This window comes from Artemia sp. Qi Xiang Cuo, chromosome 13, assembly GCF_049724085.1.
Source record: "Artemia sp. Qi Xiang Cuo chromosome 13, ASM4972408v1, whole genome shotgun sequence".
In the NCBI taxonomy this organism is placed as follows: domain Eukaryota; kingdom Metazoa; phylum Arthropoda; class Branchiopoda; order Anostraca; family Artemiidae; genus Artemia; species Artemia sp. Qi Xiang Cuo.
This window is the reverse complement of record NC_142806.1, coordinates 41,679,426-41,698,594: the sequence shown is the minus strand read 5'-3', so window position 1 is coordinate 41,698,594 and position 19,169 is coordinate 41,679,426. Positions and strand designations below refer to the sequence as shown.

Sequence of the window (19,169 nt, the reverse complement as noted above, 5' to 3'; positions counted from 1 at the left end):
AACCTTTAATAATGCTCTTTTATTTAGACGGACCGGGCCTTAACTAAGTGAAATATACAAACAGGACTATGAAACCAATCACGAAAACAGAATAAAAATCTAACAAGAATCTTAAGTTATTTACGCGGGTACTCTCCGCCTTTTTGTTATAATATAATCAATTTTAATTAGATCACGTATCTCTTAATTAATCACAAAGAATCTCAGGGTTACTTCAAAATATCAGTAAGGCTCAAACCCTTTATAAATCAATTGGCAACTCTCAAAGGGGAATTATCGCTCTAACTAAAGCGTGGGCCATAGGGGCTCAAAAGATGTAATTTTTAAATTAATTTAAATAGGATCCTTTGGGTTGGACCAAGCAGCCGACATTTTTCAGATGTTCACCACTTTATCTAAGTATTGCATTCAAAGGAAATTTAGATAGACTAGTGGTAGCCTTTTATCCTAGTTAACGAGAAATACACTTACTCAGTTCCTAGCTCTAGAAGCTTAGACTACGTTTAATTTTGTTAAATTCTCTGTTTTATCTGTTTAGCCTTGTTTTTCGTTCTTACCTGTTATTCGCTCGAGACTAGTTTTCGTGTTATCCCTTATTTAATAATTTGACCAATCATGGCCGTTCGCTTAAAATGGTAAATTCCTTTTTACTTAACACGTTTAACTAAACATGTTATGGCGTAATTCTACCTTTTTGTACATAATAATATTGGTTTGCGTGATTTTTGAACAGTCAATGAATTTAATGTTGAAATAAAGGCAGCAACCTTGATTTTTAAGGCAATATAAATTATTGTGACAGAAAGGAAAGTTAATAATTTATGCAACCCAGTGGGGTGTAATTTCTTGAATTAAGAACAAATTTTTAGTTAGCTAAAGTTAAACAATTTAAGGATTTCCTACATTTACAAGAATTAAATAAAATAAGGCTTTCTGACAGATAGCGGGAGGTTGTGGGGGAGCAGCCCTACTCATGTGTGAAATAATGTCTGTTGATTAAGTGTTAATGTCCTTTTTTACTGTCACTTGAATAACTTATATTTTTTTTTATCTGAATGGCATCCCAAGAAACGATTCTAATCATTTACATCGATTTTTGAACTTAACAACGGCAAACCACACACCATTAATTCAATACTTTCTATTGTTCTGGGTCAAATATGTCTACGAACAATGATTGGCCAAAATTTATTCAAACGGAAAAAAGTACAGAACGATCTAATTATCTAAGAACATGTTTCTAAGTCCTTTTGGACCTATTTTTACTCAACTACCTGTTATCGAATCACAAATATTTTTAACCTCAGTAACTAAAAACTTATCCTTTTTTTTCTTCTTAAGCAGTTTCAGGCACTTGAAGGCAGTCCCATAGAGAAAAGGACCGGTCTGTCACATTCAATTGATACCTCTTTTTGGTCACCAATTTCATTTGAGGTACTTACGACTCCTCCGAACTCTAATCGCTGCATAACTAGAAAAAACATAATTACTTCATGATCAAAAACATCAGAAATCAGGATCAAAAACTTGAAAACATAAGGATCAAAAACTCAGACATCAGGATTAAAATTTAGCTTCAATATATTGGCTTGAGTTTTGTAATTTCTACCCCAAAAATAGTGGAGTAGAGTGGAGGTAACAAGACATTTTGCCATCTGAAGAGAAGTGGGTTTTCAGGACAATATTCAAGACTTCTGTGACACTGTCTCTGAATTTTTCTAGGTTTATTCTCGCTATCGTTCATGACCCTAGCACCATTAGTAGTGGCACAGGTGGCGCTGTGCCACGTACGCTGGTGGCGTTAGTATACTAATAATGCTTGGTAAATTGTATAAAAAAAATACTTGAAAAACTTGAAAAATAAAATATCATCGCTTCGGAGGTTACGCTAGAAATATCTACAAAAATAGCTCAAATGAACTGACTCGTAATTTTTAACTGTATTCTTAGAGTTCTAAATACTAATGCTTTACTGAAAACCGAGCTCACCTTAAATGTCTTACAGAATTGCAATTGTGTAAGAAAACCCTATTGACAGCGTAATATGTCAGTGCTATTTTTTGCAAGCCACTCCTGGACATTTTTACTCCAAAGCATCCTATTGTAATTTTTCGTCGATCTTGTGTTTTCAGTAGTGTTAGTTTTTAGCATTCTACAAATAGAGGGAAATGTCGCATGTTAGTTTAGTTCAGCTATTTTCATCTTGCAAGATCTGTGAAGATATAATTTGTTATTGTATTTAATTTCAACTCCACTCTTTACTTCTGTATGGAAAACTTCGTTTCATTTTTTAAATTAACAGATTCAAAGTTCATGTTACATGGTTGAAAATTAGTTATGGAAAAGTTAGCAGTAACTGTTTTTTTTACATCTGTAATTATCCTAGACCATACACTTTTGTTCTGATTGTTTACTTCCGTATGGAAAACTGTTTCGATCTCTAAATTAACAGATTTAAAGATTATGTTACATGGTTGAAAATGAGTTGTAGAAAAAGTAAACTGTAACAATATTTTTTCACTTTTGTTCTGATTGTATAACAGTGGTAAAGTAATTTTATACAACGTTTCTGCATTTTATAATTCCCTTGCTCCAGTTCATATTACTTTTGTGGCGTTTTATAACAAAACTAGCTAAACAAAACTGACTCGTGATCTTTATCTATGCTACTAGAATTATAAGTGCTAGTACTTTACTGAAAAGCAAGCTTTTTTTTATATCTTCGAGAACTACGATTGTATGCTAAAAAGCTATTGAGAGCCTAATATGTTAGCCTTATTTTCTGTAGGTTATTTTTTGACTTATCTATTCCAAAACATCCCGTTTTGTTCTGTTTTGCAACATTTCTGTGTTTTCGGTAAAGTGTTAGTTTCTATCATTCTACAAATGCAGGGAATATTTCATGTTAGTTTATTTAAGGTTTTTTTGTAGATAAATCTTGCAAAATCTGTAAAGCAATAATTTGTGCTCTTTATTAATTTTAACTTGAATCTTGAATCTAATTTTAGATACTTTTGTATCGAAAACTTTGTTTGAATTTTTTTTTTTTGAAGTTAATAGTGTCAAAGTTGACGTTACACGGTAGAAAGAATCATGAAAAAGCCAGCTATAACGCTGGCTTTTTCAAGATTCTGTGAAAAAGCCAGCGTTATTTTTAACGCTGGCATGGGTTTTACTAATTTTATGTCAGCGGTAGAGCAATTTTACACTGCGTTTCCTACGTTTTTACAACTCCCTTGCATCTGTTTACATCCCTTTTGTAGCGTTTTATAACACTTTTGTATTGATTTTTTTTAAATGGTTTCATGCCGTGCATGGCTAGCAATGATCCATATCATGTCTGAAAGTTTGATGTCATGTATTGAGTGTCAAGTGACTTCTCACAACTGTAAAAGTAAACAGCTAAGAGGATCATTAAGAGACGGTACTAAACTGATTGAATGATTTTATGATTAAATGATGCCCCTATAGTATTTCGAGTCCATCGACACTATACGAAGTGGAAATAATATGTTATATGTAGGTGACATGGTCACTTAGCTGTAAATGATTAAAAAATGATCTGTACTTAGTCATCGCTACTGTGCTGACTTATCAATTATACTGAAATTTTCCACCTGTAAGGTTTGAGTGTCCAATATCAGACCAATATTGTGCCTCCTCAAACCGTGCCTATCCTTAAATTGGCATATAGATATATGTTGCCACTTTTTAATCATAGATATTCGGAGTCACTTAGCCAAACGTCCTAGTTTTAAGTTTCAAGCCTTTATAATCGTTAAAATTGAAGCATGACTAGATTGTTGGATTCTTGCCAAACTTTCTAAGCAGTGAAGTCTTGTTCTCCCGGTTATATTTTTTTTATAGTTTTTGATTTTTTTCTATGCCGATCTGACCTCTATGGTGAAGGGTAAGGGGGGTCACGAAGTTCTTGTCACAAGGGCAACCACCAGATCGAGGTTATAGATCTCAACCAAATGTCACAAAATTTTATATTTTTTACCTACAAAATGCTTCTGAGGATCCCTATCCTACTCCACCAACGTAGAAAGGAAAGATAAATGCCTTTTTTTCATTGCATCTACTAGAACGATCAATAGAATCTCAATTAAAGTTAATCAAGTCTCAATCAGCCAAAATCTCAATTAAACTTAGTGGGAGAGGGGAATGTGCTATATCAGCTAAACTTGACTAGAAGATAAACGAAGTTTCTTTGCCGTGTCTCTTGGGATTCAGAAAATAACATAATTCTGAATAAGGGTAATAGATCGCCTCGACATTCTAGCTAGCAATATATCCACCTCAACAGGTTTTTGTATCGTAATAAAACTTAGTCAGAAGTAAAAGTTAACGTTTTAACTATGAATTTTCAGAATCTGGAACTGATTAAAAAACTGTGAGGGAGGAGGGGTGCCTGCAATTTCAGTCAGAGCATTTATACTAAAATGGGAGATTAAGTCCACGCTGAACTTGATGGGAAGGTCACATGGGCTCATAGCTGTTCCTTCGTGGGTCTCCATCTAACCTCTATGGAGGGGGATGTAAAAATGTCTGGTCACCGGACTAAGTATCAATTGGGGTTTTGACATTTAGCCAACTTTGTCAAAGCCTGAAGTCAAGAATTTAAGGGCTTCGAATGCAGTTTGAAGGCTCATAGAACATTTACGTGTTTCATTTTCTTTTTAAGTTCAAGTTGAGTCTTTTATTTTTCGAACTACTCATTATTGTTGCTTCCACACGCAGCTGTATATGTCGCTAGGTAACTTTTGTTCCACGGGTTGTAGTTGCTACAGCATTTAATGGGGTCTTGGCACTGAAGGTCTATTTGTCCAGACTTTTCTGATCGCCGTGTAAAATGAAAGCAAATTTTATCAGATGTTCTTAAGCAATATTTATTACTTACTCATGTTCCATCTCAATCCTGTTGTTGTAACGTAAGCAGGCTGACCGACAGGAATAATGCTGCTCCACTTCTTATGCACTGTCTGATTAAGAAATATGCGGTGCCGTCCTGTAGGCAGTCTCCATGTCAAAGATTTGTTGCTAAGTAAGTAAAGAGGAACTTCCAATGTGTCTGAACCCTGGAACAATTCATTGACGAAGGCCATGGTGTGATCAAAGCGATCGTTAGCGTTCACAACTGCTACACCACAATTAATCTATAAGAATGGAGAGAAAAATCAGAAAGTTCCTGATAACAAACGTAAGACATGACCTTTATTAATAGTAGCCAAAAGTAAAATAAATGAGTTTGAAAACAAGTTGAAATCAAAAGCCTCAAAAAGTGTACTGTATGCCAAAATTATCAAACTTATGGAGGCAACTCTGTAGCGTCACCTGGAGTAAAAACGACGTGTCTGCAATACATTATTATCATTTTTTTTTATTTTCACCAGATCACAGCGAATGGATGAAATGGGGTAAAATCGTCAGATGGGGACTCATTCAATTGGAAACTGAAAATTCTATTGCCCTTCTTAAGAGTCAGAAGAGATTCAAGGGGCAATCAGCTTCCTCTCATCACTTTTTTTATACCCACTTCTTGTAACCTTGAAAGACGTCCAATCAAAATTATAAGTCATACGATTCAAAATAGTCAAAAGGTCCAACAAATATGCCTGGGGGATATGATCCCCTGGAACAAGGACTGCAAATGACACGAATGATCAATTGTATAAACATAGTTATACAGCGGGTGACTGTTTGATATTAGGTGCGTGACTAGCTTGAAAATTTCAGGAATCATCATATAGGTCAAAAGGAGTAAATCTTTTGTTTTGGGAGGGGCAGGAATTGGGTGAATAAACTTTTTGTTCCTGGTTGCTTTGAAACTTAAAGCCATAGGTCCTTAGATCAAGAGGAGCCTAATGTAAATAAAAATTCCGGGCTGGAAAAAGGGCCAAAAACATTTTTCTGGATTTGCTCAAAATTTATATCGTTAGGTCATTGGGCTAAGGGAACCCCAATGAAGAAGCAAAAATAAAGATATTTGCCTCCCCCCCCCCCGTCTGTCGATGAACCCGACAAAATGTCAGAAAAGGGCCAATTTTTTACCTGATCAGCTTGAAGGCTCTAATAAGAGGCCGGAAAAGAGCCAAAAAGAATTCCCTGACCGTTTCTTATGGATAGGTGGTCATGAACTCGGATGAGGCTCATTCGATTGCAATAGAATGAGATCTTTTTTAAGGGTCGAGAGTGATATGAGAGCAGCCAGTCTCCCTTCAGTTCACTTTTCTGCTACCCAACGCCCCCATACGAACAATTATTTTGGATTCAAGTTTTGATATTTGTTCAGAGAGGCTGAAAGATCTAATAAATACACCCCCCAGGTCAACACAACCCCCAGAGTTCCAAGACATTTTTCAAATCAACTTTAGAAAAATAAAAAGTTGGTGATATTTTTAGAAACAAACATAATCGTATAATAAACAGTCAGTTTACATTCATTAGTTTTTTCTAGTTATTTTGATTGTTATGGAGTTTTTTTCTACGTTTTGACGAATAAAAACCACAGAGCGTAAAAAAAAAATTATTTTCAGTAAAGTGCCATTGACGCTACGGCCCTTAGAAGATTGAGGGGGAATACATTCCTGCTCCCGTTGGCTGTAATTTTTCTGATTTTTAACTTACTTAGTCATTTCAATTTCTGCTCGAGCAGGTAGAGCTCGTGCTCGAGCAGGCAGTAGTTTTGAATGAGCTATTAAATACATAACTGTGAAATTGTGGTAGCCTGTTACCCCTAAAAAAAAAGGAATCAGAAATAAATAATGAGATGCATCCTAAGCATACAAAAGTGATTTTCCAACTTTTTCAAGATGGGGAGGGGGATCAAAACCTCCAGTTGAGGGATTCATATCGGTAAAAACTATTGACCTTATTAGAATTAGTACTATCTGCCACTTTGACGCTCCTCCGACAGAAAATTGATGTATTGTGAAGCAAAATGGTAGAAAACTCCACTTGATAGGAAACTGTTGTGTACTTGGTAGAAAACTGCGGTGTTTTGTCAAGATAGGAAATTCAAAACCTCCTTTTAAGGGCTTTAGATGAAATATCGATTGACCATCTTCAGGGTCATATCCGGAAATTTTTTCGGGAGGTGTTTTACACAAGGATTGTTTTCGAGGGGGGGGGGGGGTTCACAAAAAAAAAAAAAAAATGCAAAAAATTGTCTATGCCCAATTTTGTTACGTTTCTACAATTCAGACAAAAAGTTTGGGGGGGGGCGAGGTTCAAACCCCCTAACCCCCTCCCCTGGATACAGCCTTGGCCATCTTGGAATTTTCATTCTCTGGTATTTTGACCTTCTTCTGGCAAAGCGTAAAATGGCAGAAAACATCAATTTGCTTTGACACAATTGCTGTCTACTGGGTTATAGCTATAACTGCAACAATTATTAAACTCAGTCTTTTTTATCTTTATTCAAAATAAATTTACACATTATCTAGTTCTTTTTGAAGAAGAACTAAATCTGTAATTAAATAAAAAAAAACAAGTTTTTTTACTAAAAGTAAGGAAGGACGTTAAAACTTAAAACGAACAGAAATTATTCCGTATATTTAAGGGGTTGTCCCCTCCTCAACGCCTCGCCTTTACGCTAAAGTTTTTTATTTAAAAAAAAAAATTGAGTTGTGAGAAAGTCAAACTTTAGCGCAAAGAGCGATGTGTAAAGGAGGGGACAGCCCCTTAAATATACGGAATAATTTCTGTTCGTTTTAAGTTTTAACGTCGTTTCTTACTTTCAGTTTAAAAACTTGTTTTTTTTATTTAATTTTTGAACGTTTTTGAATTAATGTAGGTTTTGATTTTGGCTCACCGTACATTAATAATTAAACCAAATTTGCATATTAATTTTACTTTCATTTGGTTGAACGGCTTTCTCGAAACTTGTTTAATTTTATTTACGAACGTTTTTATTAGTAATAAATATACGTAACTTACGAATCAACTTACGTAACGAACTTCTATATTCATATATTTTTAATACGTATATTAGGGGTCCCCCCCTAGTCAATACCTTGCTCATTAAGCTAAAGTTCGAATTTTGTCCCAATTCTTTAAAAATGACCCCTTAATCACAAAAGCCGTTAATTAGAATAAATTGCTCTTATTAAAGTACTAAAAAATCTTTGTCTTAAACAGCGAGGTATTGACTAGCGGGTGAACCCAATCCTATACGTAATATTTTCTGTTCGTTTTAAGTTTTGATGTTGCTTCTTACTTTCAGTTGAAAAACTTGTTTTTTAAAAATTTGATTTCTGATCTTTTTTTTAAATAATTCTGGAAAATCCGGCGCCCCCTTCTTAGCAATGTCCCTTACCGCCATGAAAAATTCCTTAATGGAAAGATACTCCCACATAACCCCCGACTTCCCCCCCCCCACTACCAGAAAAAATCCCCCCTGAAAACGTCTGTATACTTCTCAATAACCAATACTATATGTTAACCTTGGGTAAATTTCATAACTTTCAGTCCACCCCCGGGGTCCTTCGGGGAACTAAGTCATCCTAAAAGACATATTTATCATATTGTCGACCATGCTTAACAAAATGGCTATCTCAAAATTTTGATCGGGTGACTTTGGGAAAAAAATGAGCGTGGGAGGGGGCCTAGTTGCCCTCTATTTTTTTGGTCACTGAAAAAGGGCATTAGAACTTTTAATTTCCGTTCCGATGAGCACTCCCACGATATTGTAGGACCACTGGATCGATACGATCACTCCTGGGGAAAAAAAATAAAAATAAAAAAATAAACACGCATCTGTTATCTTTCTTCTGGCAAAAAATGCAAAATTCCACATTTTTGAAGAGTGGAGCTTGAAACCTCTACAGTACGGTTCTCTGACGCGCTGAATATGATGGCGTGATTTTCATTAAGGTTCTATAGCTTTTAGGGGGTCTTTCCCTCTTTTTTCGAAAATCAGCCAAATTTTCTCAGGCGCGTAACTTTCGATGGGTAGGACTAAAGCTGATGAAACTTATATATTTAAAATCAGATTCTTTTGAAGTATCTATTGGTATCAAAATCCCGTTTTCTAGACTTTCGGTTACCATTGAACCGGGTCGCTCCTTACTTACAGTTCGTTACCACGAACTGTTTGATTACAAATAGAAATATTCGAAAAGTCTGTCTACTAGATTTCAAAAATATTTTTGCTTGATATTGCAAGGTCACTCATCACGCCCTGTGATAAAATTCGCAAACGGGAAGGTGGGTTTAGCCTGGTTTTCAGTTGGTATTTTACGGCCAAAACTCCAAATAAGCTATTATACTGGGACAACGGTGTATCCAGAATTTTTTTTTTTGGGGGGGGGGGGGTACGTTTTTTATTTATCTTGCATTTTGAACGATTCGGACACAGATTTTGGGGTTAGGGGGGCTCAGACCCTGACCCCATGGATACGGCCCAGTACTGGGAACCTATTCCGTAATGTATTGAAAACCTTTTTTCGTCGATGGATCTGTTTATGTTCATAAAATGTTAAATAAAAACAGGACTTTATTTTGGAAATTTCTCACCTTTTGATGTCTTGCAGTGAGCTCGTTTTTGATAATTTTGACAGCATGATGTAAATCTGTTTCGTGGCGATCCTCTCTCTTTTCTGCTTTGGAGCCCCTTGACTGATACTGGCTGATTATATCTGGGTCAACATTCTTGAAATCCCCTGAGATTATGTCAGGCATTAAAATGTCCGATCTGTCCGCTTCTTCCAAGGATTTGATGAAATGATCCCATTCTATCAGACCTTGATCAACACATGCACGTAGTTTTGCTGAAACAGAAATGCGGACGAAAATGAAACTAAATGATTGAAAGTAAAACCATTTGGAAGTTTCGGGAAAGTTCCTGGAGAAGTAACAAAACCACCAAGCACGAAAACATTCAGAAACAGAAAAGTAGACAGTTCTGCGTCATGTAATATTGAAAACATCAGAGTAAAATGGAAACCTATATGATGTTCTTCTAAGTTACAACTATCTTGAGCAGTTGGCCTTTGAGGAACGGGAGGCGAAGCATTTTCAGGGATCATACCAGGGATTCAGGGATCATTTCACTCTTACGTTATAACTTTTTTTTAATTCACGACGGGATTTAATTGAACATTATGGTTTTGGAGAGTTTCCACCATCCATTTTAGTGTGGAACAAATATCTAGCATGTTGTTAAATGCAAGTTTTTTTATTTTTAGGCTACCGATTGTATGTTGAAGTAAATTCAAAGGACCTCTCATGGAAGTTTTAATATTGAGGACTAAAAAAGCACCTTCTGAGGCTTTATTCCCCCTCTCAGTGTGCTACTATATAAGTGATCTGTAATAACCGTTTATTTGGTATGAAATGTAAGTTTTTGTGTGTTGAAGCCAATGCACCATCACATGATGGTGCGGTCCACAAGACTAATAAGTCATTTAAGTAGATTCTAGGTGTCTTAGTTGATAGGTTATTTATGAACCCTCAGTTTTTTAATTTGCTGTAACCAAATCTATTTTGTTACTTAAAAAGCGCTAGAATTTTAGATTTCCTTTGGAATGTTCCCCACCCGGTATTTTGCTATTACTAGTGCAATATTACAATACCATATAAATGCCACACAAACACGCATTGGTGACATTCCTCTCCAGGAAAATAAAGAGATCGTATTTTGTAGATAAAGATTTGAAACCTCCGGTTTAAGGTTTTCTGACGTACTAAAATTGATGGTTTAGTACTCATTAAAATCGCATCCTTTTTAAGTGCTTTTTTTCTTCTTCTAACATTGTTCAAATTTTCGCTTGCTAATAACAGCCCAAAAATCAAAGATATCACATATTTGGAACCAGTATACAAAGCAAATTTTTTTTTTATTCTCAACGAAGTTCAGTTTTGTTGAATTTCTTTTTCTGTTGAAAACCGGTCTGTTTTTACTATTCATCAACTAGAACAATTTTTTGAACAATCTGAATATGATAGCTGCCTGATTCCAGCCTTACCTCTTTTCCACAGATCAAGTATTATATTTCGATTTTCTTCTTGGAAGGGCTGGGATTCAAGAAACAACGCCATCTTAAAATCCGGATCTTCTTCACCTAGTACGCTCATTGGGTGCCATTCTTTAACACCGTATCTGAATTTCATCGAGCCCCAATGAAGCATAGACAATGGGTAGGATACAACTCCTCGTGCAACTCGCCAAGTATCTGATATTGTGTTTACTGCCATTACTGATTTGTCAGCCTTGAACAAGCAAAAAAAGTAGTAATAAGGCAAAAATTGCCTTATTGCAATTTTTTTTATTACAATTCGTGGGATAAAATATAACCTTAAGAAGACTTGCCGACTAGACTTGCCGCAAGGCTCAAAAGCCAGTATCATGGTTGCAGCTTCAACTTGTAAAGAGCGATCCAAGGCCAATAGTACCTTAGATTTAATAAAATATGTTTTTAGAGAAGCGGCCGGGCGCGAAAAAATTGCAATTTGTAGCTGATTTTGGTATGGTAACTATTATTTTGAAACCGAATTTACAGGAATTCTTACAGAGCCTGAAATTTCTCGAACATGACATCGGATCGAAATGAAAAGTACATCAATCACTTTTAATAAATTCGACTTGAGCACACCATCATTAAGTGCCATATGGCACCCAAAAGGTGCAATTTGGGTGTTATTTCCAGAATGGAAAAACTGGGCGGGGCACTGCAATTTCATAAAGATTTGTGTTTATTTTGGGCTCATTTAGAAGCCAATTTTTATATCTAATCGCTTTTTATAAAGTCGACTGATAACAGTATCATAAAGAGCCATGTGGAACCCAAAGTGTGCTTTAGGTTTTATTCCATCTCTAGTGGAAATGCCAAAAAAGGACCTATTTCAAGGGAAAAACTCCAAAAAAAGCTTTTTCAAAATTTAGGCAGGGTCGAGAGACTAGGGGAGCAGAGGCACCACCCCCTCAAGTGCCACCAATAAAACTACCACAGGCCACATCGTAGAGACGTTTAAAGGCTAATTCAAAGCTATTGATCATTTCACAGTTTTTAATGTTTCTCGTAACTTTCAGTTGAAAGAACTTTTTTTTTAATTCAACTCATAAAACCAACACTACTTCGCAGTTTGTGAAACATATTTGTGAAAAACTGCTTCAAACAAAATTGCTCGTGATATTTCCCTTTGTTCGTAGAATTCTAAAAATTGGTGTTGGTGGCACACTGGCGAAAAACACCATTTTGGTGTGCTTATCAAGGCTGGGTGGGGGGGGGGGCTCAAAACCTCCTATTTGAGATTTTAAGCTATCCACAATCGATTAGCCATCTTACAATTTCTATTATCTGGATAAATAATTTTGACCCTCTTTAGGCAAACAATGCTTTATGGCATAAGTGGCAAAAAACGTACCCTTTACTGTGGTATAAATATTTTTTTGTTAATTAAAAATGGTACAAGACCAAACAGTTCGTGGAAACAAACTGTAAGTAAGGAGCGACGCGTCTCAATAGTAAAAGAAACTAGAAAACAAAATTTTGATATCAACAGTTAAATTAAAAGAATCAGCTCATTTTGGTGATTCTAAATGTATAAGATTCATTAAGTTTAGTGTTACTCATCAAAAGTTACGAGTCTGAGAAAATATGCCTTATTTTTGAAATAGGGGGGAAACACTCCCTAAAATTCCAGGATTCTTGATGAAAATCACACCATCAGATTCAGCGCACCTGAAAACCTTATTGTTGAAGTGTCAAGCTTCTATATACAAAAATGTGGAATTTTTGTCAGAAGACAGATCACGGATGCGTGTTTATTTGTTTGTTTTTGCTTCTTTTTTTTCCAGGGATGATCGTATTGAAATAACGGTACTAGAAGTCAGTAGAGGGCGCATTCGAATGGAAATTAAAGGTTTTAGTGCCCTTTTTAAGTGACAAAAAAGGTTGTAGGGCAATTGGCCCCCCTCCCACGCCCATTTATTTTCCAAAGTTATCTGATAAAAATTCTGAGATAGCCATTTTTTTAGTTATAGTTGAAAGATCAGATAACTATGTCTTTAGGGGTAAAATGGCCCCCACAGTCCGTGGGGAGAGGCCTGTAAGTTATGAAATTTGCCCATTGTTTATGTATAGTATTTGTTATTGGGAAGAATAGACATTCTTTGGGGGAGGGGGGATTTTGTGCCTGGGTTGGATCTTTATTGGGAGAATCTTCCTTGGAAGGGAAATTTCTGGGGGGGGTGAATTTTCCAGGGAAAATTTTGCGCCGGGGGGATTTAACAGAATTCGTATATAACGTTTTTTAATTGTCTTATATTCTCTTTGCCAACTCAATTTCGAATGTGGAGATATTCCTGGGAACTATACGGGGGCTATTTCCCGCAAGTTTTGATTTCTGGGAAAAATTTCAACGGAAGGGGGTATTTCCGGAGTGATCGAGAAACCAATTAGAGATTAAACTCTTTTTCAAATGAAAGTAAGCTAAGGATAATTTTTCAGGCTGGATCATTCGCAAGAAACTACGGGGAGGGGGCATTTTCAGTGAGGATGGAAATGTCTGGAGGGAACTTGACGGGGTGTACTTTCCGTTGGAGGAAATTTTCACGGAGGAGTTTTCCGTGAGGATGGTATATTTCATGGAGGGTGAGCCAGATTTCCCTGTATTTTTTGAAAAAAAACGAACAGAAATTTAATAAAAAAGTCATTTAACTGAAAGTAAGGAGCAACATTAAAACTCAAAACGAACAGAAATTATTCCGTATTTACTGCGTCCAATAGAGCACAATTATTACGCTTATTTAATAAGTTATTGCAATCAGTTGCGATAACCTCTCTTGAATACGGGGTAAATGTACATCCTAGTTACTTTATTTTGCTTTGCTACTTATTTGTCATAAACTATCCTTGTTGCCAAATTTTTCCCTTTTTTGATTTTTTTTTTTTAGGTTTTGGCGTAAGTTTTAATTTTTAAATTTCGCTTTTTCAATGGAATTTGACGCGAAGCAACAAAGAGAGAAAATAAGATTTTACAATATTTCAGAGCGTAAAAAAAATCAAAGAAGACGAAATATACAGCAGGTACGAAATAAAGAACTACGGTACCTAAATGGGGAAAAATGAGAAACAGACAAAATATTCCAACCCTTGACCTAACAAATGTCGAAGCTTAGTGAATAATTTAATATTGTTACAAAAAGAAGGTTATAGTAGATGCAGATGTAATCAGATGATTCCCGATGTCTCAGTTTGTTTTACAAACTGAGGATATTTGTTAACATGGACGTAAGTAAATACAAAATAAAATTACCAAATACGTTCCAAACTAGCATGTGCACTGAGCAACATTTGCGGTACCCCCAAATCTCAGTTTCCCCTCTTTTTCCTGTACTTTTTTTCGTACACTGCTTATTTGTGGTTTCCAATTCCCCTTTCTCCCAAATACAGGCCAACTTGGAAGACCAATTTCCTATCGCATAAAATCTTTATATTTACAATTGGATTGAAAATACAGAAAAATGGATAAAAAGCTGTTAATTAGACAGTGAAAACAGAAAACTTTTTTTGTACAGAAATAATAATAAAGTCAAAATATTTTGTCTTCCCATCTGGAATTCTTTATCAACGAAAAAACACAGAAAACTAGCCCCCCAAACAAAACAATCTACGCCATATAAAAAACAGAAACAAAAAGAACAACGAAAGGAAAACTCATATTTGAACAAACTAGATTTTGAAAAATCATTTTTGTGGTACTTTAATCTAAAAATCACTTTTTTAGGTATTTTGATATAAAAAAAATGCTCTTTCATTATATTTTCACTGAAAAAACACAATTTGTAACCGCCGTCCCTACGTTTACATGAGTTGACACCACTGGGCCAAATAATTATACAAGATATAAGTTTCCTACCTATACGAAACTTATCAACTTCCTAACGTTCAGATAACGACTGGGCTTGTTCGTTTGTTAAAGACTATAAATAAACTGGCTCTAAACCCCCTTTCAGCAGGGTTGAAAGGGGTTCATTACACTAGAGCTTTAAATATTAGCGAAGGTGTAAATCTCCCTAGAGACGGATTTCCTAGAAAAAATATACAATAGTTTCTTTCATAATTCATAAGAAAAACACAAACAGGCAAGTTTTTTTGCAATTTTAAAATGAACTAAAAAGTATAGAAGAAAAAAAATACATAGACTATTTTTTTTTGTTTTAGAGTAATGATATTTTCTGCAAGTTCTAGCTTATCAACATAGCTATAAAAAATAAATAAGTTACCGAAACATTTTTCAAAAAAGAAGCTACACAGAAACATAAGGAGCTCTTTTAAAACCTAAGCCGAGCAGAAATAAAGTCATTTAATAAGTCAAACTTCAAGCGAACAAGCAATTTACATTTCGAGCAATGTGTTTTGAGCCCCTGACCCACCGTCTCCCTCTAAAATCTCCTAAACGGCTCGAATGCCATTTGTGTTTTATTGAAAAGATATATATTTTTAATCGTTAGAACATCACCAAAAAAAGGCAAATGGGCATAATTATAATAATCAATTTTAACAGTATGTGGTTTTGGGTTGTCATTAGACTTGATACCGCTGTATGTGCTATCATTGTGTTTTGTCCTGTCCTGTGTTTGTCACTTTGGCTTTGTGCACTTTTTTCCTAGTCTGTCGATTTCAGCTAACGGCTGGAAAGTGGCAAGGATGCAAACTCCACGGTTTTTACGGAAGGTGTGGACCTCAGGTCGGATTGATGAGTATTGGTATCATATGCTGGAGAGCTGCGTATGATTCTTACCCGAGGCTAAAAGGATGGTTATCACTAGTGATTGTGCCAAAGCCTACAGTGTGTCAGTTGAAGTTGAGTTTTATGGAGGACAGTCTGAAATTATGCAGCCAAGCTTTGGTTCCATCGAAACGTGTTTCTATTTTTGACTCAAAAGCTCTGGAAAGGAAGGAAGGCCCCAGTTTCAAATCGAATTTGGGCTACGACTAAAAAGTGCTTAAGATTTGCGACGGTTTTCTGGCCCCGTCACCAAAGAAATTGTAGCTTTCCCTTTGATCACTTCTAAGTAGTGATAGTAGAAAGTTTGCCTGCAGCAGGAAAATATAACTGCAGCATCTGTTGAACCAGGACAGATTTTTTTTTTCAACGGTGATCAATAGTTTTTTATGAGTTGAATTAAAAAAAAAGTTTTTTTCAATTGAAAGTAACGAGAAACATTAAAATTTAAAACAAACAGAAATTATTCCATATATGAATGGTGCTGCCCCTTCTTTAATACCCCATTTTCACGATAGGATAAAGAGCGGGATATTGAGCAGAGTGCAGCCACTTTCATATACTGAATAACTTCTGTTCCTTTATGGTTTCATATCGTTCCTTACTTTCAGTTAGAAAAAAACTTGTTTTTTATTTAGTTTCTGATTGTTTTTCAAAAAATTCCACGAAATCCTCTTCCCCTATGTAAACTTCCTTCTGAAAAATTCCCCTGGAAACTTTCCTCACCACGGAGAACACTCCCCAAACAAAATCCTGCAGTGAAAATTCTCTCCTCTCCAAAGAAAAACTCGTATATTTTCCAATAACAAATATTATATGTGAGCGATGGGCAAATTGAGTATCTTATTGCTTACAGCCCTTTCTCCAAGGACTATGGGGGGTCCTGCCATTCTCAAGAGCATAGTCATCGAACCTTCCAAATATGCTGAATTAGATGGCTATCTCAAAATTTTCATCAAATAACTTTGGGAAAAAAGTGTTGAGGATCTTTTTAGTCACTTAAAAAGAGCACTAGAACTTTTGGTTTCTGATCAAATAAGCCCCATGCCGATCTTGTAGGATAACTAGCTCGGTACGATCACCCCTACAGGGGAAAAAAAAACAAAAAAAACACGCATCCGTGATCTTTCTTCTGACCAAAAATACAAAATTCCACATTTTTGTGTATAGAAGCTTGAAACCTCTACAGTATGGTTCTCTTATATGCTCTGATCTGATGGTGTGATTTTCACTAACTTCACTTGATTTTTGGAGATGTTTCTCACCTTTAAAAAAATGGGCCAATTTTGCAGGCCCGTAACTTTTAGTGGGTCATATTAAACTGGATGAATTTATATTTTGAATCAGCAGAAAAATTCAATTTTTTTTAGGCGTCTTTTAGAGCATTGGTTACTACTGAGCTGCGTCATTCCTTAAAGTTTCCTGTGTGAGAGGTGGGTGAGCCCAGTTCTCCTTCAGTGGTGTCAATTCACCAAAAGTTAGGGAGGAGGTAAAATGCTTTTTTCAAAATCTAAGGAGGGGGGCATGCCCCCTTCCTTAACTGTAAATAAAACCAAAAGCCTACTGCGTCATTGGCGCTTCACTGAAAAATGAATTATATTACAAATATGTTATTTTCCGGTTTTTACAGCATTGAAAATAAAAATACAATTACACTGAGATAAATTCTTGAACTGATGGATCTTTCAACAATTAATGTCATTATATATCGACTGTTCAATTTGATGGTGTTTATACTTTCCGCGACTGTTCAAGACGTGTAAAGTAAAGCGCCAATGACGCAGTAGGTTTTATACTTTTACAGTAAGAGAAGGAGGTGATACCCAAACTCTTGCTTGTAGTGATTTGTGTTCGATTCAAACTTGATTTGCATATTCAATTTGTTTCACTCGTTTTAAGATTTATTTATTCGTTTAATTTCTGTTTTATTTCGTTTAATTTCGTTTAATTTAATTTAATTTCTGTTCGTTTTTGGTTTCACTTATTCTTTAATATTAATTTCTGGTCGTTTTGAATTTGAATTTTAACAGATATTTGTATCTGCTGAGCTTAATTTTAAAATGACCTTTACTTTTCTTTTAAAAACTTATTTTTCGGAAAGATTTTTTTTTATTAATTTTTATTAGCTTTTGATTGCAAATAGTTTCAGGTTTTTAAAAATTTCTTATTTCAAGATCGAACTTTAAAAAAATATCAATTTTCCATCAAAGTATCAACACTGGTATCAAAGTAACAATATCAAAGTAAAAAAATGTTGTTTTTTTTTTCAACCACGGAGTTTTTATTATCTGATGTTTGAGCTATTTTTAACAAAATGGCTATCTCAAAATTTTTATCGGATGGGTATTGGGAAAAAGAGCGTGGGGGGAGGGGCTAATGGCCGTTCGGTCTATTTTTACTCTTTAAAAGTGAACTAGAACATTCTATTTTCAATCAAATGAGCCCTCCCTGAAGTTTATACAAACATCCCTTCTAAAAAACCATATATACCCCCAGAGTATAACTTACAACGCCTGTCCCTGGGCCCTGGGGGGTGGTGTCGACCCAAGAGTTGTGATATCTGATGTTTGAAATATTATTAACAAAATGGCAACCTCAAATTTTTATTGGATGGGTTTATCCATCCGATAAACCTAAAGGCGTGGAGTGCAGGAGGGGCTAGTTGCCCTCCGATCTTTTTTCAACCTGAGACAATGAACTAGAACTTTTAATTTCCATTCAAATGATCCCTCTCTGAAGCTTATACGAGCATCCCTTTCATGAGAACCATATACAGCCCTAGGACATAGCTTACAATGCCTGCCCCCAGAGCCCTGGGGGGGGGGGGTTGTGTCGACACCGGAGTTTTTGTTATCTGACCCTTGAACTATTTTTAAAAAATGGCTATTTTTCAAAATTTGTATCGGATGGGTTTGGGGGAAAAGGGCGGGGGGGGACTAGGGGCCCTCCAATCTCTTTTGACTCTTAAAAATCAAACTAGAACTTTCAATTTCCATTCAAATCAACCCTCTCTGAAGTTTATACGATCATCACTCTCATAAGAACCATATATGCCCCAAGGGCATAACTTGCATCGCCTGCCCCCAGGCCCTGTGTGGTTGTGTTGACACCGGAGCTTTTTTTTATCTGACCTTTGAACTGTTTTTAACAAAACGGCTATCTCAAAACTTTTATCGGATACATTTGGGGGATAGGGGCGTGGGGGGATAGTTGCCTTCTGATCTCTTTTGATTCTAAAAAAGTGAACTAGAACTTTGAATTTCCAATCAAATGAGCCATCTCTGAAGTTTATACGAGCATCCCTTCCACAACAGCTGTATATACCCCCAAGCATAACTTACAACTTCTACCCCGGGCCCTAAAGGATTGTGTCTACCCCGCAATTTTCGTTATATGATCTTGAACCATTTTGAAAAAATGGCTCTCTCAAAGTT

General features: G+C 35.7%; 1 protein-coding gene across 1 annotated transcript; it reads right to left on the bottom strand.

The window, feature by feature from the left end:
• Nucleotides 1–1,180: 1,180 nt before the first annotated feature.
• LOC148945295 (thiamine pyrophosphokinase 1-like) lies at nt 1,181–14,952 on the bottom strand. Its single transcript, XM_089099306.1, has 5 exons — nt 14,866–14,952; nt 10,971–11,214; nt 9,520–9,773; nt 4,904–5,159; nt 1,181–1,471 (listed from the first exon to the last, which is right to left on the bottom strand). Exons 2-5 carry the CDS (start codon nt 11,197–11,199, stop codon nt 1,347–1,349), a joined length of 864 nt encoding a protein of 287 aa, XP_088955432.1. The 5' UTR covers nt 11,200–11,214; nt 14,866–14,952; the 3' UTR covers nt 1,181–1,346.
• Nucleotides 14,953–19,169: the final 4,217 nt, after the last annotated feature.